At 37.2% G+C, this 27,610-nt stretch overlaps 1 protein-coding gene across 2 annotated transcripts in view; it reads right to left on the reverse strand.

The window, feature by feature from the left end:
• Nucleotides 1-11,328: 11,328 nt before the first annotated feature.
• Nucleotides 11,329-27,610, reverse strand: part of BCLAF3 (BCLAF1 and THRAP3 family member 3) — a 57,345-nt gene continuing 41,063 nt past the window's right edge. For both annotated transcript variants that reach the window (XM_074994046.1, XM_074994038.1), the window contains exons 9-12: nucleotides 27,027-27,144; nucleotides 22,325-22,420; nucleotides 16,983-17,138; nucleotides 11,329-13,872 (exon numbers count right to left, since the gene is read on the reverse strand). In XM_074994046.1, coding sequence (XP_074850147.1) covers nucleotides 13,843-13,872; nucleotides 16,983-17,138; nucleotides 22,325-22,420; nucleotides 27,027-27,144 — 400 coding nt within the window. In that variant the 3' untranslated portion in view covers nucleotides 11,329-13,842. The remainder of the gene's footprint in view (nucleotides 13,873-16,982; nucleotides 17,139-22,324; nucleotides 22,421-27,026; nucleotides 27,145-27,610) is intronic.

Here is a 27,610-nt window from a genome sequence, read left to right on the forward strand (position 1 = left end):
TGCGAGCAGAGTTGGCAGCGAGGGTGGTTGCAGATTACTGGACACTCAATAACAGATTTAAAGGTAGCAGTCCTACAACAAAAAAATTAAAAAAAAAAATGGAAGGAGAAATCTCTGGGCTGCAGTTTATTTGCAAATTTGACTCCATGAACCAAGGATTAAACAGAGACTGGGAGTGGCTGGCCCCTTACAAAAGCAGTTTCTCTGCTCTAGATGTTCACACCTCCACATTACAATCTGACAATGTGCCATATCTTCCCCCCACCCCACCCTGACTTTTCTCCTCTCTTCATATATATTACTGAAAATGGGCTATTTCTACTCTTGACTGAATAGACCCGGTCAGCCCTGGCTCTCCCTTTTACAGGATCCCGCCTCTTTAAATCCTCCTCTGAACCCCACGCCCCCATGCATCTGACAAAGCTGATCTTCCCCATGCAAGGCTATGCTCCAAAATGTTAGGTCTATAGGGTGCCACAAGACCTCTTATTCTCAAACATACAGGCTAACATGGCTGCTACTCTGATTTCAGTCTCTTCAGAGAGGCTGTTACTGTGTTGCCCTGTAAGTCAGTGGTCGTTCAAACAGAGGGACTGTCTACAGTCTATTTCTAGCCCTCAAACAGGAGGAGGTCCTCAATACAAACTGAGAATGGCCCTATACAGCTGCTTAGTATGACTAGTTTAGCAAATGCAAGGTGACACGAAAAAACCAAGACAACCCAAAGCTGTTTGTGGAGTTCAAAAGCTTCTCTCCAAAAAAAAAAAAGTAATGGGTCGCTGAGTTAGTCTGCATCTTCAAAAACAAGAAGGCCTGTGGTACCTTATAGACTCACTAACAGATATTTCAGAGCATAAACTTTTGTGGGCATCTGACAAAACTGGTCTTTGCCCACAAAAGCTTATGCTCCATAACATCTGTTAGTTTATAAGGTGCCACAGGACTGCTTAGCTTTTTTTTTTTTTTAAAGTAAGTCCAACAAAAGATACTACCACGCCTATCTTGTGGTTATAAACAAAAAGAAACCAACATTAGTGAGAAGACAAGGCATCAGAGCAGCTGTAACTGACAGATTAAAGACTAGATGATTAGGTAAAGAGACATTTTTGGAAAAAAATCTATTTAGAATGACTGTTCCTACTTTTAAATCATTGTGTGAGGATGTGAAGTCTACATTTGAAGACTATAATACTTGTGATGTTGACACAATGAAACTAAGTATCAAAATGATTCATTACGCTATTTCAAGAACAGTAACACATTTGGACAGAAAGAGGCCATGTCGCCTGGTTCAGATTCCCTAAATGGTAACTGGTGTTTTTCAAAGGTTGGAGTATATGTAGATGTTGCAGGGTCCTCAAATAATTATACATGTCAACTGAAGAAGACTCCCACTGTGAGGGGAAAAATTAACTACTTTTAAAGATAAAGTGTAGGAAATATAATGTGAGAGAGGTATTTACTATATTGAGCAACTTTAACTGTCCCCAGCTGCTATAGCTGATTTCTTCACATCTAACATTAAAATTAGCTATAAAGATGGAAAAATGCTAGCAGCCAAAGTAATACGGATTTAACATGTGTAGCATATTATTTCCTGTTTGAAAAATAACTCTCAGCCCCTGCCTCCCCATCCCCACTCATTGCAGGCAAAATTACACATAGTAGAAAAATGCTTGATGCAACTTGCTTGCTTGGTCATCATAATCTGTATTATGAAATCCAGGATTTAGATGAAGTGTTTTATTTGTAGAAAAATTAGACCTCAATATAAACTGTACAGAGGAAGGAAAAGGACTTCCCCTGTAGATGTCATGCACACTTTCTGCTTTATAAATACCAAGTTTAAATTCTAGTACTGCAGTATGTCCAGCACTGGCTTTTGTTCAACTGTAAAGCTGTATCTGTAGAAGAGTGATTCCTGTCTGTGAGAGTGATTCCATATGCTCAAGCAGTTTAAACTCAACCATCTTAGACTTAACTGTGTTTCTTTTATAAAGTGCTGGAATTTTACTTTTTGAAAAAAAATTACATGTCCAGAAAAAGAAAACTTTGCACATAATGGCTAATGTTAAATGATTTTTGTTTTTATTAGACGTATCTGTAAGGAAAACAGAACATACCCAGTGCTTAGTAGGCACAGAATAGAAATGAAAGGGGTGCTAGGTAGGAAGAGTATCTGAGTCAGCTTTCACTCAACAGAAGAATCAAGCCAATTTGTCCATTAAGGTAGTTCCACCAAAAGCAGAATAGAAATGCAAATTGAACTGTCTATTGTTTCATTTTTCACCCTAGGCAACAGCACTGGAAAACTTCTTGTGGCCATTCTTTCACAGCCAGCAAGCAGATGAGTCTCTAACACATTATAGCCTGGCTTTTTATGTACAAATGCAAGACTACAACCTCTGCACAAGATGGATTTACATCTGATGTCTCATGTATTAATCACAATTCCATTATATGAATTAATGCTTAAGGTTTCTTTAAAATAACCAAGCAGCCCTTTTACAATGGCTTTCCTGTATCTTTTTTTAAATCTGGGAGATTACCAGAAAGTGTGGAAATACCTTTGCAGCACTTGTCTCTTCTGATACAACCCACAAGCACAGCCAAGGATTAGTTCCAATGGAGACGGAAAGGAAGAAATTTTGGGTATGGCTACACCAGAAGAACAGCCATATGCTAATCAACATTTATGAACCTATCCTCCGTGAATTTCTCTTGTTCTTTTTTGAACTTTGTTATAATATTGGTCTTCACATTCTCTGGCAAAGAGGTTTACAGGGGACTGTGTTGTGTAGAAAAAATACATTCCTTTGTTTTAAATTTGACGCCCATTGTGTTTGGTAACTCCAGTACTTGTGCTATGAGGCACAAAAGCACTTTCTCTGCACCAGTCATGATTTTACATATGTCAATTGTATTCCCCCCTTAGCAGTCTCTATTCCAAGCTGAAAAAGTCCAAGTCTCCTTCATCTCAACTCATACGGAAGCTGTTCCATATCTCTAATAATTTGTTACTCTTTTCTGAACATTTTCCAATATCTCTTAAAAATGGGGAGACCACATCTACATGCAGCTTTCATGAGTGCGTCATGGATTTATAGAGATAAGATATTGTCTAGCTTATCTACTTCTTGATTCCCACCACTCTGTTCAATTTTTTGACCGCTGCTGCATATTGAATAGCTGTTCTGAGAAAACTATTCATAACGAGTTGATCTCTTTCTTGAGTGGTCAGTTGATTTAGATCCCATCATTTTATATGTATAGTTGGGATTATGTTTTCCAATGGGCATTACTTTGCATTTATCAACAATAAATTTGACCTGCCATCTTGTTGCTCAGTCACCTAGTTTGGAGCAATCGTTTTGTAGCTCATCAGTCTGCCTGGGATTTAACTATCTCAAGTACTTTTGTATCATCTGCAAATATTGCCACCTCCCTGCTCATCCCCTTTCCCCTATCATTTACAAGTATGTTGAACATGACCAGTCCCAGTATTGCCCCCAGGACAGCATCACTATTTACCCTCTTGCCATTTTGAAAACTGACCATTTATACCTACCATGTCTTTCCTTTTTACCAGTTGCCAATCCAGGAGAGGACCTTCCCTCTTACCCAGTGAGAACTTAAATACTCAGAAAGCCTTTGACAATGTAAGTACGTTATATCCACTGGTTTTCCTCATTCGCATGGTGCCGATCTCCCACCCCACTCCCAAAGTATTCTAGAATACTAGTAAGGCACAATTTCCCTTTACAAAAACCATGCTGACTTTTCTCCAGGTCATATTAATCTACATCTGCCAGTTTTGTTCTTTACTATAGTTTCAACCGGTTTTCCCAGAAGTGAAGTCAGGTCTACTTGGAACCCTTTTTAAAACATTGGCATTATGTTAGCTATCTCCCAGACACCGAGTACAGAAGCTGATTTAGATGTTAGGTTTCATGCTCCAGTTAGTAGTTCTGCAATTTCACATTTGAGTTCCTTCCTTTTGGATGAATACCATCTGGTTCTGGTGATTTTTTTTACTGTTTAATTAATCAATTTATTCCCAAAACTTCTCTAATGACCCCTCAATCTGGGACAGTTCCGCAGTTCTGTCACCTAAAAGGAATGGCTTGGGTTGGGAATCTTCCTCACATTCTCAACAATGAGGCCCAAGTAAAGGAATTCATTAAATATCTCTGCATCCTCCTTTAGCATCCTGCCCAGGGTATGATTAGAAAAGAAAAAACATTTGGAAAAAATAATCATCTCCACAACTATAGTGTTTGCTTAGAAAAATTAAAATACACATTGTGTATGTGTTAAAATACACATTTTCTGAGGTATGGGATACAGTTTTATATGTTAGATGAAAATAATTTGATGCATTTCTAACAAAAAGTTGACCATACGTAGAATGCAATTTTCAAAAGTACGTAGTTTTTCTTGGTGACTGTTATGGGGACTTTTGCATTTAACTCATCATGTGATTTTTAGAAACCAAGTTCTCAACTCTCCACATATTCTCCCTGCTGCCTCTGCATTGTCACTGATATCCTTAAACAACCGTATCAGTGTGCTATCCACTCCATACGACTCCAACACCACCCGAGTCACTTTATGATCTATACTGTCAAATGCCTTCTGATAATCGACAAAACAATTACAGATGTTCTAGTTCTTTTGTCGAGCTTTCTCTGCCATGAATCTGAGGGCCAATATCTGCTGTATGTTACCTCTATCTTTCCTGAATCCCACTTGCTTATCCGCTTGATGTTCTTCTATCTATGATCTCAGTCTGTCAGTATCATCAGCAGCACCTTGCCTAGATGACTCGTTAGAGCAATCATTCTGTCGTTCTTGCACTTCACCGCGCTTCCTTTCTTTCTTGTGCAGAGCTAGTCTAAAGAAATAGTGAGGGAGGCATCTGACACCAACATGTGCTGAGCCCCATTATTATTGTTGATGATTTAGTGTAATGGAGAGAACTGTTAGCCTCTCTTTCCTTGGGCCCAATTTTAGATCTGAAGGTTGTCACTAGCGCAGATCTTGTCCATTCCTTCAGTGTCTTCCATTTTTTCCACGCTATATTACATAGTCTGTGTATTTCCTGAATCATACTTTCTCTGCCGCATTTAATCATCTCTCCCATGATCTTATTTCCAAGGCTCTTGTTGTTCTTCAGTCGTTTCACTGGTCTTTCCATTCCTCCTTCAAAATATCGGTCTCGCTCTTGATGCGCAGCAGAGATCTGTTAGTTCTCTCAATCTCTCTGAGACAATGAGGTCCAATTGTGCAATATCTCAACCATTGCTTCACAGCCTTCTCCTTGTTCACGAGAACCTAGTTGGCCTTGTCCTGATCACCATCTGCTTTGGCTGCCACTTCCTATTAATATTGCTAATAATTTTATACACCTCCCTGGTCTTACACTTGCCATAATACCTCTCTATAATCTTCCCATTGTTCCTCTAACCATTTTGCCTTATCCTTTCTGGATGCTTTCCTTACCTCATTGCATTTCATTCTATATTGCTGTTCAACCTCGAAAACATCCCTTCTGATCTTCAATGCTCTCTTCTCTTGGACCAACTTCAGCGTCTCTGTGTAATCCACTTATTGATCTTCTTTTCTTCTGGAACTGTCTGCTCTATTGCCTCGTCTATCACCATGGCTACTCCTTCGACTCTCTCATGTAGGTCTTTCTCTGTGCCTGCATTCCTGATCTTCTCTTTGAGTGCTGCTCTGTATACATTCTGTACTTCTTCCTTATGTAGCCTTGCCATGTTTCCTCTTTTCTTAAACTGTGCTTATACCTTCTCTTGAGTTTCATCTTGATGTTCATGATCACTAGACTCTGGTTTGAGTCTATATTCACTCCTTGGAAAGTTCAACACTGCTGTAATGACGTTACCCATCTTTTCCTTATCAAGATCATGTCTATCATGTTCTTGGACTTCTGATCATTTAATCACAATCTCCACGTCCTACAGTCCTTTTGTTGGAACCCCGAGTTGCAGATCACTATCTCATGCTCTGTAGCAAATTCTAGTCGTTTCTTGCCTCATTCCTTTCTTTCTCTGTATCCAAACCTTCCCATGACTCTGTTCCGACCTTTGCATTCCAATCTCTTCCAATAACACACCTCTCCTCGGTATCTCCTCCAGTGTCTGTGTCAAGTATTTATAGGATAGGTCAGTCTCTTCTTCCATACTGTCTGATGTGGATGCATACACCTGAATGACAGAGATGCTGAATGGTTTCACTTTGAATGCTGCTACCATCATTCTCACACTCCTCTAGCTCTTTTGCCAAGAAATAATCCAACTCCTGCCTCATGATTCATCTCATTCCCTGACCAAATGCCTTCGCAACCACACATCTCTCCCCATGCATCTCTGCCAGTCCAAGTATATTGCATCAGCACCTCTCTCTCCTTTTGAAGCAGCTCTAACTTTCCAGTTGCCCACAGTGTTTGCACATTCCACATTCTAACTGATAGTATGTGTGTTAGTTGTAATTTTCACAACTCCGCCATGAAGCCTCTAGGGGTTCCATGCCAGTCCCAAGCCTGGATAAAGGAGGAGGGTTGGTCAGATGAGTGATGATTCATTGATCGTAAAACAACAATACAAATTAAATCTGATGCCAGTACAACTAACTGATAGAAGATGCCAGCTGAGACAACGTTTGCGATACCAGTTGAGCAATCAGGGTTGGGTCAATAAGCTGCCTACTGAAAGAAAGTTACCACTACACTAAATGTATCACTAAATAAATCTACTCCAGACCCTAACTTTTGCTTCACTGTTGCCTCCCTTTAAAGATAATTATAGGCCGAACCTCTTTAATCCAGAGCTCTCATCCGGCAACAGCCAGGATCTAGTGTGATTTTAATGAGCCGGATGACCACTTATCTTGGGTATGGACAAGTTTTCTGTGACCCAATAAAGTCTGTTTACGGCCACCAGTCCTGGCTCACTGTTCTGTGTTCTGTGCTGTCATTTAGCTATAGCTTACTCGTAAATGTCTTCTAAGAGCCCAGTAAGCAGTGAAAATGTTGGTAATGTTCTAGACAATATTGACCTCCTGTGGTCCGGCAAAATCTCTCTCCTGGTACCAGTCAGGGCCAGAGGGTGCTGGACAAGAGAGGTTCAACCTGCAGAAGGGCTGGAACAAATGAGAATCATAAATAGAGAACTGAGAGTCACAAGTATTAATCTGGATCCTTGCAATTTTAGGCACTGAAACTTTTTCAGCAATTAGTTAAAAAAATGCAAATGTTTGATTTTTCACTTTCAAAAGAGAAAATATCCATGCTTCTTAAAGGCCTTTTCAGACCTAAAATCTGGAAAATATTCTTTTTAAATTTTAGTGTCACATAAAAATATGATGGCACACACACACACATACCCCTGTCAGAATACTGGAGTGCAGAACATTTCCTTTTCCCAAGATGACCTCCTAAATTTTAGAAATTCTAACACTGCAAATCTGAATTTAAGTGTGGTCAGAAATATTAAATCTAATTCTGTTAAGCCTAAAGAGTTTATAGAGGATAAAAAGTCAAGCAAATTAGTGACTTTCTGACTGCAATTGAAAATATTCTACTCTTCAACCTTATTCCTAGATTCTAAGATTACTTACTACGCTATTTTCCATTTTGTGAGAACAATCATGGTTTTTAAAACTGCAAAGTTATGTGTAAGCTAGCATGGATGGACTTCAGTTTGTTACAGCAGTTTTTAAAACAAAACTGAAATTTGTACACACATGCATAGCAAATGCTCACTCCCCCCATATATACTGTGTACAAATAAACAGGATTTGCAATACAAAGGATATAGAACTACCTCTTTCAAATGGAGTGATATGTTCAGTACCTGTCCTAGAGTTTCCTACTATATCCAACATCATAGTACCCAAATGTTGTTCTAAAAAATTCAAGAATAGTTTGGGGCATTATAAAGATAAATATAAACTAGGGGGTGGAGTAGTGTTGCTTCTCTAGCCAGAAAATGAATGTACCCAAAATTACAACTGCATAGAAGCTTTACATTCACAAAAGAGCAACTCGTGAAGCAGCCTTTAGGAAAAAATAATATAGAATACATTTTTTACAGAAAGAATCCTGCACAATTTTTACTAAGGAAAGCTGGACACTACTTCAGTAACTACACATATCAACGCCCGCTGCTAAAACAACTAATTTAAATAGTTTACAACTCTAAAACCTGCAATTTGTTAAAACATCTATTTATAATTGCTAGGAAAAATCTCTATATTAATGTAGCATCTTTACATAGTCAAACATCAGAATATTTGAAAGTGTATATATATATATATAAAAAAAATGATCAAAAACTATTAAGCATAGCCCCTAATTGAATCAAGAGGGTAAGTCACACTTCAGAAAGTTTTACTCTTAATAGTTAAGTTTAAAAAAAAACAAAAAAAAAAAAAACTATGCCCCATCCACACCAGTAGAAACAATGTTAACCTTCATTTTAAAAGATTTAATGGAGAGGAACTGCAGTATAGATGTAACCTACTTTAATTTTTTTTTTAAATGGATAGTGAGCCGCATCCCTGCTGGATGGAAAATTGTTAAGTCTAAACAAAGGGAAGACTTTGTTGTTCCAAGAACTGTTTACTTAAGCAGTAACTCACTGGGAAGGTCCTTTTCCCCAACTCCATTTGCTAGAATAAAAACTCATGTGCAAAAGAAAAAGAAACCAGTCACAAAATAAGATTAGCAAATAAATTATTTACAGAATATTACACCAACATTTTGAGACAATGTGAGATAAATGACTCAGACAAGATTCAGAGCAATGACTGGTATAGTGTAGTGGAGAAATACTGGAAGAAAGTGCAAAGGCATAAGGTTATGCTAATTCACATAGCTAACTATTTACTCATGAAACAGGCTAACGGCTTTATTATAAGACTGGGTATGTCAACTCCTCATCACTGAAATTTTCTCTTCGCCAAGACGATCAACATTCAACTGCCTAATGAGGAGTGAGAGAGTTGTAGGTAAGCATTCATAATTCTTGCAGTTATTTTTTAATTATACTTATAGCACTTTATCTTTGCAGGCAGACTGACACACCAAGTATCTTCCTATCTTGCACCAGAGGAATAAAATGTCATAGGAAAGATCTGTACACATATTTAGGCACCAGGCTTTTGCTGTACTAGGAGGTATAAAAAAATTGAAAATTTCCCCTTGTACCAAGAAATACAGAAAACGTGGCAAGGGTAGCACTAACAGCAGTTTAAAAAGAGGCAAGCCATATATCTGTTTTTAAAAGCCTTGGAAAAGGAGATTCTTCCAGTGCACAGTTTAGTAAGAGCTGTATGCTGTGTAGGTCCTCTGAGGTGAATACTGAAAAGCCAAGTGTATTTTCCAAGTCCTCTTCACCACTTACCACCAGTGTATCTGAATCACTCCAATGAATCCCCTCTCTCTCTCCACTGTGTCAATCAATATGGAGGTGCATTTTCCATGGACTGAAAAGCCAGTTTTGAAAAAAACATGTTTTTCTAATGAGTTTCACAAAGACCTTCAATCTTTTGATTACCTGTGTGCCTCTAAACTCAGATACAGGAAGCTGATTGTCTGTTTCATCCAGAGGCCAAGGAAGATGGCAGCTAGGTACAGTCAGTTAGTATCCAGACTGGCCTTCAGGTGAATCCCCACAGATATCAGTCATCTGCACTGAGGTAGCCTTCTTGTCTCAAAACCGGGATATAACCAAGTCCTTTACATAAGATAAATTGTTGAATTTTGGAAATTGTTAAAAATGAACCAAAACACAAGAGGATAAGGCAACACTCTCCTAGTGTGTTAGCTCTCTAATTTTCCCAGTAACTCCCACAATTTTCTTCACTTTGGCAGTCTAACCATCAAAGCAAAAAAGTCCCAAAATATTAAATTAGGGTTCTGGCCCTGTAATGTCAAATTTCAATTGCTAAGAAATGTATATGTCAAAGCAATTACACACTTAAAAATAAAACCGATCATATTAAGCCATTGCATTTTTGATAGGGGTAAAGAATAATTTAAACATTTCAATTTATAAAAATGCCTTTTAGGAATACAACACCCACCATTCTAGTAGTCATTCTGAGATGACAAAGTAATTTAACAATAAAGATCTACACAAATGTAAAGAAAACTAAAAAGAACTTCTGTCGCACACAATTCAACAGCTACCACTTCAGAACAGTATCAATTGGCTTTGCCAATAAAAAGGACAAACACATGCCCTATTTCAGTTAAGCTACAATATAGAGGATGAGAATTCCTTGCATAGTGAAAAAAAGTGGCAAATGTAATCCACAAATATCTCCTGCCTACATTTCTGTCAAACTTACTTGGAGAATGTTATTTTGTTTTTGTACTGCAAGAGGTTATTTTCCTTAATGCAGTACATTATAGCAAGGCACAGATTAATTTTATGATCTCCCTTTTCTTATAACTCTCACCAAATTCCTCCTTCCACGTTTGCTATTTCAGTCTATTATTCTCAGCAGGTACATCACTCTAACACAGAGATCAGTCAAATGTACAATGCTAAGAGCACCAATTGTGTGTGTCCATTTGTATATAAACATTCGTTATCACACAATAAGCAAGTAATAAAGTCTATCCACAATGGGTCTCATCTCTGCAACATTCTCCCAGTTAGCAGGACAAAAGATGCTCTTCAACTTAGATACCAAGCTGGATAACAGCATGTAGTAAGTCAGGCTGTTTTTAAAAAATACCTAGAATTCAAGTAAATTCCTGTAAGCTAAAATATCTATGTACCCTATGTATTAAAGTAATGCAATAACAGAATTCTGAATTAGCTTAGTTATAGACAAACAATAACTAGTACAAGTGAAACAAAGCAGCAGAAATGTCAGTTTTTTTAATTGCAATTTTTTTTCTCTTTTTGGTCCTCTGTACTTATATATATCAGTCTGTATTGGAAATGAAATTGATCTGAAGAAGTGGGTCTGTCCCACAAAAGCTCATCACCAAATAAATCATTTTGTTAGTCTTTAAAGTGCTGCAGTTCTAATGCTTTGTTTTGTTGGAGTACAGACTAACATGGCTACCTCTCTGTTACTACTGTACAAGTGAGCAAGCCTTGAAGAAAACCATGCCAAAGCAAATCAAACTACAGCGACAGAATGGTCAGTATTTGACACTCGCTGCCTAGAAAAAGTTTATATTACAGTGCCTACAGTCTAAAATATGTGCCATGTCTTACCATTAATGGTAAGTCTTTTAAAACTGCACAGAACAAAGCATGACTGCAAGTATAAAATTAAACGAACCCAGTGTCATATGTAGAATCAGGGGACTGGACTAGATGTCAGCTGGAGAAGTCATTCATACTTTCAAAGCTGGAGTTTTTGCATAAAACGTATTAACTTTGATGTCTGGCTACACCAATATCGTAAACTCCCACACAACAGTAACACATTCCTTCATCTGATAAGGAGCTGTCTCATGTAACCATTTTTCCCCTACTTGGCTCAAAATACAATTCTTTTTCAGGACTTTCAGGAAAACAATGAAAATGTTTTAGCAATAGTACCACACCATATTGTCCCCAAAAGCCATGAAGCTTCAGCACTTTATAGTCTATAGTGTGTGCATGTGTTTAAAGGTATTTTTCCACACTTAGAAACAACATGCCTGGTGGACACTGAGCACTAACTGGCCCTAAGTTTGGACAAGCTCACTTTATGCAGACTTATATTTAAAATATTTAGTTACTGATGAACGGTTAGCTGTATTGATTTGAAAAAGAAAACCTTGCTTGTTTGACTCGTGCATGCCATAAGCTCCTGAAAAAATCGTTTGAATTCTCAACGAGAGATGTACATGAACATTACCTAAATCCCATACTTAGCTTTTAGAAAGGTTCACAGAAAACAACATTTCTTTCTACTGTTGAATCAGTTATGATTAATGTACATTGTCCTTCATGAGGACTGAACTGTGTACTAAAGAATATTTCAAAAGCTTTTAGTCCAATTTCACTACTGTAATGTATTAAAGTTTATAGTCCCTTGAAATATGTCTTAGGAATTTCAATAAATTACATACTCCTGTTATTGAAGGTACTCTTGATCTTCCAAAAAGTAGGGGGGTTTTCTTTGTATTTTTCACATGCCTATTCAATAACCCAACTTTCTGAAAAAAACTCCAAAAATGAGATTCTAAGATGTACTTTAATGGGTACTATCACAGTGGAGATTACTAAAATGCACGAGATTGGATGACAATAACTTTCTTCTTAAAATTAATTAGGAAACTTTCCCTGGAAAAATTTTGTTGTATACCTTTAGTGTGCTTATAATAAGTAGTCTGAAACAAATCTTTAAAACAAAGAACACTACAGTACGTATCTATCTTAAGGCTCAAACTATAAATGGCAAACAAGCACAATATTGCTTTAGGCCTGAACATTATATATCAGCCTGCTTGATTTTTGCATACAGGATTGAATTGAGGGTGATAAACTATGGAGAATGTTTGGGACTGTAATAAAAAATTAAAAGTTTTTTGTCTGAAATAGTCAGAGAGGTAGACAGCTTTGTTAAAGATGAGATGAGAGGACTTTTTAAAAGCATGATCTATTAGATATATTCTGTCTCGATTGATTGGAGATACACACACATCTCCTAGAACTAGAAGTGACCTTGGGAGGTCATATAGTCCAGTCCCCTGCCCTTGTGGCAGGACCAAGCACCATTCCTGGCATCTATACGCCCCAATCCTGAAATAGTCTCCTCAAGGATTGAACTCACAACCCTGGGTTTAGCAGGCTGATGCTCAAACCACTGAGCTATCCCTCCCCCAATAACTTTTTTTATTTTTAATAGGGGATAGGTATACCCCCATAGTATTTATTGAGTCCAGTCCCCTACACTCACAGCCGGACCTATTACCACCCCTGGCAGCTTTTTTTTTTTTTTTTTTAAAACATATTGCCCTAGATTCCTAAATGGCCACCTCAAGGATTAAACTGAGAACCCTGAGTTTAGCAGGCCAATGCTTGGGCCACTGAGCCATCCCTCACCCCAGGCCTACTTTAACTCACTTTTAGAATCAAGGAAATCACAAGTCATTTGCTGCAGAAGATAACACAATGTGTTGCTTCACCAAGAAATTATATATGCAGAAAAAAGGAATGAGCCAGAATATTTCTGGATAGGGTCAACCAGTCCTATAATTACCCAAATATCGCAGTGCCATTTTACGCTCCTGCTATGTAATATATTACTTAGACATTTTAGCAAATGTTGGAAATTGTTACAAACTTTATATATATAAAAACAAAAATGAAATACAGAATATTGGTCTAGAGAAATGACTGAAAAGAGCTGTAAACTCCATTGCACAACGTAAGAAGTCATTGTTTGGAGAGTCCTGAGCTAATACGCTCTCATTGAACAATCCAGGCACTTTTTTTTTCTTTTTTATTACGTAAGCAATAGACTCTTTAACATATAAACCTCTGGGTATAACAACTCAAATTCTAGTCATAAAATCATGCTTAGAGAAAAAGTATTTAATAAATAAGACTCCCTTCAGTTTTTTTGAAACTTCTTTGCAAAAGGAACTAAAGGTACCATACCACAATTTTTCTATTGAATACTGTAATTTAGAAGCAAGTATTAAAATTGTAAAAAAGTTCTGCAGTATTGCACTACTGAAAAATAGTTACCAAGACAATTACAGTGTTAGTTCATTTCTCCCATTTTAATTCCTGACAAAGTTGTCAAAAACAAAGCGATGCTCGCGTGCCTTGTAATTTTATGCCTCCATGTGAAGATCACAGTTCAAGTTTCTGTGGCAATGCCTGACTGTTCCTATTAAAATGGAAAAAGTTATTACATCCAAGTGTAAACAGTGGAAAGTACCTCTAGTAATTCACATTTCTATTATTTTAATTTTCACTCTACAGTATGTAACAAAGACTTCTTAATAAAGCAGCCACGCTGCTGATCAAATAGAGAATAAGTAATCAGCTGTGCAAAATTTATATGCCAAGGACAAAATATTTTAAACAGGTGATACTGTAGGTTTGTTTTAATCATTTACCATCATAGCAAAGAGTAGGTGAGTATGAATTGTACCTGGACTGGTGTAATCTAAATGTCAATTTTGGAAGGCAGAAGTAAACTATACAATATATGCCAACTTTTCCAAAGTCAGCAGAAGTTCAACATCTCTGAAAAGCAGTAAACTCATTTACCCTTTTGATGTTTATCCAAGTTTAAAAAATTTAGCCAAAAATATGAACACATACTAAACTGTCAGACTTGGAACCAGAAAAGTACTGGCACATTAAAGTACACTTAAATCTGTTCTTTTATTCACTTACAGCTAGGTTGTGAACCTGTGTTATATTGATGAGAATCTACTCAGCAGCCCTATTTGTGTGACTAACCGCACAGAAGTGCAGGCCAGGAGTTGGCACCTTTCCCCTCAGAAGGCGCACAAGTCAAAAGCAGCAGTTTAAATACAATAATTAGAAAGACACATCCTTAAAATCTGAAAAGCATCTTTCTAGAAAAATCAAAGTTTAACATACTACTTACTGAAAATATTTTGACTACTGTGGTGAATAAACAGTCATTTCATTGTTTGGATATGTAAATTTATACATAAGATGAGTTTTTGTTCACATGGAATTTGGTTATCCTTTGTATTAACAGCACAATTACAATTTATAAAGGGATCATAACTGACAAAGATAAGCAGAGTGTCTTATATGTAACTTCTTGACTTTCTAGGCTTGAAAACGAACTATTTAATAAAGCTATTAATTATCAACCCATTATAAAATGTGATTGGGAATTCTGTTTCAGGTAGAAGATTTTGGGGAAATGGTTTAATTATAAAAATGGAAATAGATTTACTTTCAAAACAGATATACAACATTCAGGGTGACATTAAGGTTTTGTTTTTAAAATCAATTCTCAGCAAAAACATGTTAGATTAGCACTTTCTAAAGAATCCATGTAAATTATATCAATCTTAATCCATTTTAACCAATACTGAGTAGTTACAAAGTTTACTATGCGGGCAGAGATACATGAATTACTGAAATGTAAGAACACTTTGTGATGGAAAGGTTTTCTAAACTGCTAGCTACACACAGAAAAAAGGCAATATCATACATTTTGATACAGGAGTTTACATTAACTGAGAAATATTAGGTTTCTTTATTGGTTATAAAATTGATAGAAAATAAATTCTAGTTATACTGAGCTATAATTCATGCTATAATCTTTGACAGCCAAGTTTTATTAAGGATATTTTAATGCATTTTAGACAAGAATTTCTAGCATTCAATTATAAAATAGCAGTAGAAAGTTTAGCCAATGAATGTCACCGACGTGATCACAGTGAAACAACTGTATATTTCTATTATAGTACAAGTTTATAATTTTCACAATATAAAATCATTCTGTATAGATCTTAGTCATTTCTTTTTTCATCTAGCAAGCATGGGTACTTATCAGAGATCTTAGAAACAAATGGTCAGGACTGTTTGGTGATTTGAGAAGCAAACTGTTTCCTCAGGTTAGTGTACAGGTTGAACCACTCTAATCTAGAACTCTCTCATCTGGCAAACTCCATAATGCGGCATGATTTTAGTTAGCTGGATGACCACTTATCATGGGTGTGTCCAAGTTTCCCATGGTTCCATAAAGTTTGTTTACAGCCACTACTCCTGGCTCAGTGTTCTGTGCTATTATTTAGCTTTAATTTACCCTTCAGTGTCTTCTAAGACCGCAGTAAGCTGTGGAAGTGTTGGTAATGTCCTAGACAATAGTGACCTCCTATAATCTGGCAAATTCTCTTGTCTGGCAGCAGTCAGGTCCCAAGGGTGCTGGATGAGAGGTTCAACTTGTGCAACAGCTATAACATGATACTCTATCAGGTGCTACAAAAGTGTTGTCCTGTGCACCCTACAAAGTTATTATACTTATAACTATGTCACACTACACCCTGTCAGTATCACACAACTACTGATGGGAGACCACCTTACCAGTTCATGTTACCCCAACAATTCTCCATTAATTACTATATATGCAACACACCACTCTGAAGTGTGCTACCACTAATCTAAATATTTTAAAAACAGAAGTTGCGCAGTTAAGCAATCTTACAAACAAAAGCAGGGTATTTTCAGACCCCCAATTTAAAAACATATGATGGCCACAATGAATCAGACCAATGGTCCACTTAGCCCAGTATCTTGTCTTCTGACAGGGCTGGTGCCAGATGTATGGGGGGTAGTGAACAGAACAGGGCAATTTTTTGTGTGACTCACCCCATCTTCCAGCCCCATCTTTGAGCATGGGTGCAGATTGAGGGAGGTTTCGTTTCCCTTTTATGCACAGGGATGGCCTGTAATATATCCCAGTGCATCTAAGCATGTAAATGTAAGCATGCATTGTTCTGTACACTGCTTGTCCATATAGCATTCCAACGTGTATGAATTTTATGGGTTTTAAGTTAAATATTTGGGTTGGAGCCTTTTGTAAAATGATGAGAAAAGATATATTTATACAAGAGAATTAAGTCAGCCAATTGTTTGAAAGGACACAGTCTTTAGATAATTGGTAGCTGTAGTCCATCAGGTTGTGACATCACCAGACATTGAGATCCAGCTTCCTCACTTCTGGATAGCAAATCAGCTCAGCTGAGCTGCAGAAGGGATTGCCCACATGGCGATTACATGATAGGCAATGTGAGAGGCCATAGCTGAACTACAGCTAATATAAAAGTCTCAGTTAACAAGTTTCCTGGAGTATGGGTAGGAGGGAAAGAATTTCAATTTAGTACTCCAAAGGATATCCATACAAGCTTGACAAACAACTTCACCTGGATTCCGAAATAGAAGTGGATCTTTTGGATACTTTATACATCAAAAAATTCAGGGACAATTAATTTTAATCCAACTCACCTTTTCTTTTCTCAAAAATCCTTCTTTGAATTTATAAGTGGTAAATCCCCTTACACCGGCAGAACGTAGCCGCTGGTACTTAGCCTGAATATATAAACCTTTCTGTACTAAGCCTGATTTATAACTGTGCTGAAATCGACCATCTGCAAAATTGTTCTGTAGAAGAAAAAAAAATTGACAAAGACTGAATTTCAGAACTCTGGTCAAAAATCTGTTGCATTTTATTGTATTCAACTATTATAAAGTTACATTTACACAGTAATACACATAAGAATGTACAGTATTGAAGTACTAGTAATTTAGAAACACATTCCTCTTCCTTGTCTACTTTAGTATTTCTCAGACCCATACTCACTGTTCGGATCACAGAACTGCAGTGTTCCACACATTGGGCAATAGCTCAAATCAGCTCGTTACCTTCATAGCATAGAAATCGATACCAAAATTACGAGCACTGAAGAGGTTGTAAAATGTGGGCAATAGATTAGGAAAGAAATACAAGCTTTCTTCCGAGGGGCAGTGATGCCTTTATAGCTATAAAACCATATGTTATAATAAACTACAAGGTTATGTCTAGATTGTAGGCTGCCACTCCAGGAGCCTTCTGCTGACATCCCAGTAATCCTTGTTCCACGAGGAGGAAGAGTGGTGTTGGCAGAGGGGGTTTTCCCTACATTCAGGCCAAATGTCAGGAACACCTGTCCCGACAGAACTGTCAGCAAGAGATACGCAAATGCTTAGAGCAATTTACCTCTCTTCCGCCGACAAGTCTCAGCAATCTAGACACAGCCTAAGAGTAAAATCCTACCCTTATTAACTCAATGGTAAAATTCTCACTGGCATTAGAGGAGCCAGGACTTCATCCAAAAGCTGTCTCTGGTGAATACGTTGACTGTAAGGTATTAAATTAGAGGGCATTACCTGGAATCACTTCAGTCTTTAAAACCACTGGAACAATACCTAGCCACAGATTTATCCTTCTTTCACTTCTGCACTGAGCTACTGTAAATTCATCTGAAGTGGGACTAAGGGTAAAGGCCATAGAGAAACAAAGTCAGTGGCACTATAAATGCTAGAGTGGATAGACAACATACGTAACAGCATCCACTATGTGTCTGTGTAAAGTTTTCTATCCTTGTGCACTCAGACGTCACAATAATGGGGTAGTATCAGAACACTGATATTAAAAATTCAGTCCTCATTTATTATAGCTTATCATATTTTTTCTTTTGAACGTTTTGTTGAAATTTTCAAACTTGGTCTTGCCAGAAGGTGATTAAGGGTTTTAATAAAAAAAAACTGTTGAAGCTGTTTCTGCATGCAAGGAGGATGCAAGAGGAAGAGCAGAAACCTTTCCCCATGTAACGATCTTGTAACTTTTCATTAATGCCTACTATTAGAAGATGATAAACATTTGTCATAGAAGTAGCCCTCATGAAATGTGCTTTGAAGTATTCTGGTAACATTTGGTTTCTATCTCAGAGTGGGAGGGAAAATCATTTGCTTCATATATAAAATCTATTTTGTATCAGTTTCTCAATAAACTTGCGGTGTCTAGCTAAAAATGGCTTGCACAAGAAGTGCTCAATTATACAAACTACTATGACCTTTCTTCTACTTCAAAGACTGTATCCTTCCATGATGTTCTCAAAAGCTACATGTATCAGCGATTGCTTTGAAGCTTACTGAAGTTGGAGGCACAGGATTATTGGCAGATATCTGAACGCTAAACTTCTCACAGGAGATCAGAGTAAGTCCAAACCTGACTACTCTCAGGATACACCAGCATCCTTTCTGCAACTATATCGCCAAACAAGAAACAAAAATGCTTTTAAAATTCTAAATTAAGCCCCTTAATCTTGGTAAGATAAAAGCCAAGATTCCCCCTGAATGTGCATGGGCAGCCTGTGCCTCAATTGGCAGGCATGTTGCATTGAGTAGTGCTTGCTGTGCAGAGAAGCTCAGTGGTTAAAGCATTGGCCTTGTAAACCCTGGTTTGTGAGCTCAGTCCTTGAGGAGGCCCTTCAAGAGTCTGGGGCAAGTTGTATTCTTAAAAAAAAAACCTGTCAGGGATGGTGATAGGACCTTGAGAGATCGAGTCCAGTCCCCTGCCCTCATGAGAGGACCTATGTTCTATGATATGATAATGATAGGAGGCATCTGCTGCATAACTTGAAAAGAGGCCACAAAGCTTTCCGACAGCCATCACTACTGTTCCCAGTTGGCAGAAAGGTACAGAGTTTCCCTCTCCTTCTAAATCTTCTGGTCTTCATCCTAGCAAGACTAGTTAGGAAGGTGGTTCCAAGGCTATCCTGCATTTATCTTGCTATGGAAATAAGCAAATAAGGAACAGACATGGAAGGGGGTGGGACTGCTACTGTTGTACGTTCTACATTTGAAATAAGACAATCACTTGACCCACACAAAAGTGAGGAAAAAACAAGACGATGAAGAATATAATCGATTACAAATAAACCCACTCCACAATCACAGTGCCTTGTTATATATTTAGCAACAAGGAACTGTGATTGTAGACACAGAAGTGAAGCCAAAGATAGATGGTAATGAGAGATCCTATGTACCACTCTACTTTCTTCACTAACAAATTCCACAAAACCAAACCATACCTTAACTCCAAATTACTAAGGCCAGGTCTACACTAAAGAGGAAAGTCAAATTAAGATATACAATTCCAGCTATGTTAATTATATAGCTGGAGTCAAAACAGCATAATTTGAGCTTCCATGCTGTCTCCCTTGTGGAAGGTCAACAGGAGCAAATGCTCCCATCGACTTCCCTTACTCCTCATGAGCAGGAGTACTGGTGCTGACAGTGTCACCCTGTGAGTTTTATTTAGCACATAACTACCAGACATGTTGAACTGAACTCCAAAAGATCAACTGCGGTAGTGCTGACCTCTTTGTAGCAAAGACATACCCTAACATTCTTCAAAGACACACAACGCAGTTTAAACAGGTTCTACGCATATAATTATTCCACCACAGCAAGTTATTTGGAGAATCTCAAGAGTTTTCAGTTTGAAACAAAATAGTCTAAACTTCTAAATTTTATTTAATAATCAATGTAGAACTATTTTACAAAGATTGCTAAAATTGCTTCTAAAACCATCGCTCCATAACTACAGACATAAGCTATTCCATTTTAAAAGCGAGGACTATATACCAAATATATAAACATCTAAGCTATCCCAGCATACAACCATGACTGTAGAACATTAATAAAGTCATCAGAATTTCATAACAATTATTTCATTTAAATGATAAACATACCAGGTGGGTTGAATGATTGCCCTCTCCACTCATGTGCATTGTGAAACACTAAGGGTGCATCTACACTAGTCATCTTACACTAAAATTACATTACACAGGATATTATTTTAGGATCGTTTCGTGTGCACTTTTCCGTAAAGGCACCACTGTACTTTGAAGCAAACTACCTGTATGTTCTTGGTCAGAATAATGCCTACCAACGTAAAGGTTTTTGTTTGTTTATTTTTTAAATCCTCAAAGCAACCTTGTAAAATATCAAGCATGATTGGGCAGCTTATCTGTAAATGTGTTTTGTGAAAAAAGGTATATTAACACCAATCTCACCTTGACCTTTCACGTGACTCATGGCAAAAGGGGATGTTCTGGAACATGGGTCAGTGACCTAATTGCCTTACATCAAGGCCACTTTTAAATGGACAACTGGAAGAGGCTAACCTGGATTTAATCAGCAATTTTCTTTCCTGTTATGCATGGGCCTAACTGGCCCCCCACACAGCATGCCACTCACAACAGGAAGGAAGAGATACAAGTAATCTTTGTGTTACATTTAATTGACTTTGACCCCCATGGTGCTTTTTGCAATCAAGATGCAGTGGGAAGCTTCTGCAGTATCCCAGAGTAGGATGATTTTGCTGACCATCTTATATCTTGGGGTTCCCATAAAACCTACAAGCAATACTTAATCAGATAGAATAATGAGAAAATACACAATAAAAAGATTATTACTTAGGAGTCATATTGATTTAAGCAATATGACATAAAATGCAAATAGAGTGCAGTAGCAGTACATCTAAAAAGAGTGATGTTTTCTCTTGCACTTGGAAAATAGTCTGAATGTCTCATGTAGAATTATGACAGTACAAGGGTCCACCAGGCTATTCAAAAATTTTAGTGGAACAGTGTCTACACAAAATATTGAAATTATGAATGAACATACTCATTTAAGGTATTTTCTTATAGGCAGATTTGACAGAATTGGATTTTTTAAAAATAAATGATCGTTGATATTGTTTATTTAAGATTTTATCAATTGATATTGATTTAAACATTCACAGTTTTTGCAAGTTATGGAGATGGTCAGACAATTTATTTAATAACCATAGATGGTGATTCAAAAAATTAAAGCTTAATTGAAACAAACTGTCAACATCAAATATCAAAAATTACAAAATGAATATCCTTAAAACAAACTAAAAATTCTGAAGCAGCATTTTTCTTACTTTATTTGCGAATGCCTATTATGCATAGAAATATTTTTGTTGGTTTGTGTATGGTGAAATCAATGTTTACCAACATTTAGTGACAAAAGCCTAGCTGTTTCCAAACCTATTTCTTAGTAGATGTTTTAAATCATTTCCCACTTTTTCTCCACTTCTAATTCTAAAGTTTGCTCTTTAAGGTTAATTCTTCTTTCTATTGTCCAAAACTAGCCCTATGATCTTGCCACTCCCTCCTTCCTTGCCAATTTTCCTGTACTGTTTCCCCATTCTGCTTACCCTTTCCCTTAATGTTATTTCAAATTAAACCCTGGGAAAGACAGCTCTCTTACCTACATAGAAGAGGCCAAATTCTAGTAACTTACTCTTCTAAAATATGATAGCACACCAGCTGTTAAGAGGACAGGCGTGGGAACATTCAAACATTCAGTTCTGGCAAAAATTTCCTCCTCACTGAGGTCAAAGTAAATCTCCATGATTTCAAAGGGAACGAAGTTCAGCTAAGGCTGACCATTTTGGAAAATCTCTAGTTAACATGTCTGTTTACCGCAACATGCCTCAATCACAAACACCACAGCCTGATATGAAATCTTATGCTGTGCGTACTTTGACCTCAGTGAGGAGGGAAATTTTTGCCAGAACTGAATGTTTGAATGTTCCCACGCCTGTCACCTTAAGAGCTGGTGTGCTATCATATTTTAGAAGAGTAAGTTACTAGAATTTGGCCTCTTCTATGTAGATAAGAGAGCTGTCTTTCCCAGGGTTTAATTTCAAACAACATTAAGGGAAAGGGTAAGCGCGCGCCCGCCCACCCGCACCAAGAGCCAAACAATACCTTAAAGGGTCTTCTGAAGGGTCTGGGGTTTTCAAGGTGTCCTCCAAAAGGTCTGTGAGTAAAGATGTCATTTGTTTTTGCAGCATAATAAGAATTCTAGAAAAATGGCACAGATACTTAATTAACAAAGTCAAAAACAACCAAACAACCAGTCCAATGAAACAGGGACAATTTTTAGATGAAAAAATTTCCGCCTAAAATTACAATTATGATTAAAATCACTGAAATTGCAGCAGTGATCTGGAATCCAAGTTGCAGAATGATTTCAGTTCCCACAGCTGAAAGATACAGGGCATCACTACAGAATATGGCCTCTTGAACTGCAGAGCAGCCGCATCTTTCTAGTTCAGAATTACCCAAATCAGAGTACAGAGCCACCAGCTGGCACAGAGCCAGCATAGCAGTCTCTAACACCAGCCCTCCTGGGGGAAGAGGGAAAGCCAGGAGTTGCACAGCCAGATCTTTGGTGGTCCTGGGCTTGCAATTTATTTACGTGCTTAGCCATCCTGACAATTAGGAAGTTGTTTATTTTTTTTCCCTAATGTCCAACTTAAAACTCCCTTGCTGCAATTTAAGCACATTGCTTCTTGTCCTTGTCCTATCATCAGAGGTTCAGAATAATTTTTCCTCTATCCTCCTTGTAATAACCTTTCAGGTACTTGAAAGATGTTACATCCATTCTGTCTTTTTTCCAGACTAAAAAAACTCAATTCTTTCGATCTTCCCTCATGTGTCATGTTTTCTGGACTTGTAATCATTTTTGTTGCTCTTCCCTGAACCATCTCAAATTTAGCCACATTTCAGGAAAGATGTGGACAATAGAAACAGACACAATACTTTAGCTGAGGCCTAATCAACGCAGAACAGAAGAATTACATCTCCCATTTTGCTTGCAACAGTCTTGTTAATATATCCTAGAGAAATGTCTGATTTTTCTTTTTATAAACCATCATGCTGTTGATTCATATTCAGCTTGCATAATCCACTGTGACCCCATATTCCTTTCTGCAGTACTCCTTCCTGGACATTTTCTCCTACATGAAATAGAAACTAATTTTTCCTACCTACCTCCATTAATAGAGCTTCTCTCTAAGGATGTCCAAAACATGTGCTCCACCGCACCTGTCAGCTTTCTCCAGCCCTTAATTTAAAACTTGTTCTACACCCTTTTTAACTTTAGAGTACCAGCAACCTGGTTCTATTTTGGCTTAGGACTGCGTGTTTAATTTACTTCTCTCTCTCTCTCTCTCACACACACACACACACACACACACTCTCTCTCTCTCTCCCCCCATGTGTCTCCCTCCCAGATCTGCATTTCCTTTATTTATATCAGCATTCATTTTTCCACACTAATCTCAATGAATTTCCTTCTTTAATCCCTCTAAATCACTTCATTGTCTCATTATTTACCATCTCCTTCTTTTGAAGCTATCCGGAAGCATGCTCCCACCAAACACACTTTATTAACATCATTAACACACATCCAGGTTTACATTATTTATGAAGATTTGATTAGACTGGACTCAACAGGATTCCACAAAACACTTTATTCACGTCTGACACTGTTTAATTTTTTTTTTAAAAATCCTTTCAGTTTTGAATCTGTGACAATAATCATATCCAAGATTACATGAATTTGTTTTGATAGCAGCTTTCTGTGGGATGCTAATGCTTTACTAAGATATAAATATTAAATTTTATATATTCCTTTTTCTTGCTTTTTGAGTGACTTGATTAATTACCAATGAAGTATATTTGTCAAATATAATTTAGTGGATAGATTCTACGTTGCTTACTGCCTATGACTGTTGTTCTCTTGATACTTAGAGATTATTTTCTCTTAACATTTCTTCTGTATTTTACTAGAGATCAAATTGATAGTAAATTTATTGCTAGGATCACTCCATTTTGAAAACTAATGCTACCTTTGCTTTTTCTAATTATCTGGCATATACCCAGTTTTCGTAATATTTCAGAAATACGTCATTCCTGAGTTTTATAAATTCACTTAATAGCACAGAATATATATTATTCAGACTAGATGACTTGCATGTGTTCATATTTATTTCCTTAGTTGCTTTTTGTGTAATTTTATCTCACCTTCTATTTGGGTAAGCTACTTGGGTTTTCTTGAAGACAGATCGTTCTGAAAAGGAGTTTAATACTAGAGCCATTTTGGGACCTTTATTTTTCTTTCTTTAAATAGCTGCTTTCAACTCTTCTCTACTGCTGAACTTTTCAACCCAAGGGGTGCCAGACTACCCCCAGGGATCAAGACCAACAAGCCATGGATGATGAGGAAGCTATATAGCTCTGGATGTAGCGTAAAAGCACACGGCAAAAATTGCACTTAAGCTAAAGCTACAGGCTCCTTGAAAATGACCTTACCTCCCTGATCATTCAACAGCCTCTAATACTGTGAGAGATGTTCACTTACACAGAGATCAAGCTTAAGTTACAGCATATAAGGAAAAGTTCTTCTCCCATAACACTCAGCTCAGCTCTAAGAGTATCTGCCACCTAGCCATAATGTAAACGCCATGAATGGCTATTCTAGCAGCCTACTGGGAGCGGGGAAATAGGAAGGCGGCATAAAACAACACAGGAACAGAAAAAGAAAAAACAGATGTAGAAAGGAAGCACAAGGGGGCCAGGGAAACATAAGAGCAAAAAGAGGTGCTCATCTGCTAATCTGTCACAACTAGGAGCTTTGACTATTAAGGACTGGTAAAAAGCAAATGCTTTAGTGCTGTCCCTAAAAGCCCTTTTAATCTCTTTAAAACATTTAGTTAGCACTAACATGCTAATTTTTGCTGACATAGTCTAGATTGTCAACTCTGAGGCAGGAACCTCATATTCAAAATGGCTAGCACATGACTGGCTCCCTCCCCTTCAGGATGCCCTGCATTATTCAATAGCTGTTCTTTCATCACTACTATTGCTTCTTACTCAGCAACTCATTATGTCAACACAAAGGCATTTTTGCTGTCCAAGAACTCCCTTATTTGCAGTTTCCTGTTAAATGTCAAGCTAAAGTTTTCATTACACTCTCAATAGCCAAACTGCAGTAACTCAGTTGATAGGCACCCAGTGCTTTTTGATTTGTATGGATTCTGTTAGCCAGTAAGCTGGGTTCTCGGGGTTTCACATGCATAATTTCAATTTAAATTCTGTGTGAAGTATTGTTCACATCCTGTAGCACTGTCAGAGCTATTAGAGAGCTGCTATATTACATGCCCTGAGGATTTCAGTGGTTGGTGAAACAAACTGGGGATCACAAAAACAAATTTCTGGTAAGACTAAGGAAAAAATTGATGAACCCACAAAAGTTTGATATTAAAATATTGACTGATGTGTCAAGACTTTCTTAAAGATCATAAATTAGAGGCATCCTTTCTAGTTTCTTTTATTTATTCATTCAGCATACACCAAAACAGTCCTTTGAAAACTCAGCAAGTTGAGACTTCAGTTCTAATTTACACGGTCCTTATTTGAACCAAAGGTTTTTCTCCCTGAATTTGCCTATTCATTTCTCAACGTTAAATCATTTGTTTATCTGAAGGTATTTCTGCACCCAGTTATAGCAGCACAGCTGTACCACTGTGGCAATTCAATGAACTAACTTGCGGTGATGGGAGGTTTACAGTTAGTCCACCTCCCTGAGAAGAGGAGGTATCTTGCCCAACAGTAGAATTCTTCTGTAGAATCAATGAAGTCAAACCCAGGGGGTAACTCATGAGTGTGGATTTTTCAGTATAACTATAGCTATAACTATACCAAATACATGTTCCCAGTATAGACCAGTCTTTAGTAAACACCTGAAAAGAGATAATTTATTCATAGAGAAATTGTTCAGAGGGGACATACATTCATTTCTAATTATACCAGTTCAGCACTGAATCCATGGTAATTATTCTGTTCAGTTTAAAGTACAAATGTTATTTTAAAAAGACTCATTATGGAGGTGTCGTTAAAGGACTCCAAATTTAATTCACCAAATTCAGATATCATTAACTTTTACTACATACATTTTAAACATGACTAATTGCTTCTATTGTCTGAATTTTTTTAATTATGGATTTCCAGAATCTTTCTGATAATTAAATGATACCACTCTGCAGAGGAAGGTACTTAATTCAAGCAATATGTGTACTTTGTCCTTTGGTCAGCCACTAGAGTGTGGGCTAGCTCTCTGTCCCTGTGTTCTTCACCCAGTATAATATGTGAAATTGGAAGTAATTTAAGCATCCATAATTTACAGCCTACTCTGGTTATCTTACGTTAGAAACTGATCTTCCCTTTTCCTGTCTCTCCTGAAAATGTTCTGACTCTACTGTAAATTGTTTCTCTAAATCAGACAGTGTTCTTGATTCTCATTAAACATCTCTATGCCAGAACTAGTTGTTTAGGAGTGGTGCATTAGGCACCAAGAAGCAGAAAAATAAAGATTTTAAACAAGAATAATGTTATGTCAATACCTTTTTGTATACTTTGTAACATCTGAAAAAGTTCAGCTGCAGGAAAGTTTACCAATGTCTAAGATATAATTTAACACAAGTAAATCATCTTTTGAAACTTAATATGACAAAGCATCAAGGGACTTAAAATTCACAGCAGCCCAGCCTACACAACAAAAGTTTTCCAATATAAAGGAAATAGAAAAGACAGACAAGGAAAAGGACCTATTGCGTCAACTTACCATGTAAGGTTTCCTAATAAATTTCCTGAAAGGTGGAGGTTTTATGAATCTTACAGGTTTTCGGAATCCATCAATCTGAGAGTTCTGTAATTTTGAGAAGTTGCAGTTGTGTTCGTTCCTGAGCGGATACAGAAAATAGAAAAAGCAATGAAAACTAACAGAGCAATATTTCAAAACTAAGATATTTTAAAAGTTTAAATTATGTATATGTATTAAAAAGAGATGTTAAACTAGCACATTAATTGACAAATTAACAGTGGTCTATTTTCACTATGGAAACCAAATTTAAATAAAATTATTGCATGTCAGGACACACTAATAAGCAGACAAGCTAGTGATTTTGTGCCTTCTTTAAATCTTCATCGTGCAACTGAAAATTTCTGTACCAAATGATTCAGTGATGCATGTGCTTAGCTATCCGTGCCCTCTACTGGCTAGAATAAAGCTAGAAGTTGGACAAACACACTAGGCTGAGACAATGTAGCTCTCTGTCTTAGCTGTCTTATGAAACGGAGAGCTCTATTCATTCAAATGGAAGATGTCTGCATTTTTGGGGCTACAGGTCACAAGTTCACATTCAGTAC

Source organism: Carettochelys insculpta, chromosome 1 (genome assembly GCF_033958435.1).
Source record: "Carettochelys insculpta isolate YL-2023 chromosome 1, ASM3395843v1, whole genome shotgun sequence".
Lineage (NCBI taxonomy): Eukaryota > Metazoa > Chordata > Testudines > Carettochelyidae > Carettochelys > Carettochelys insculpta.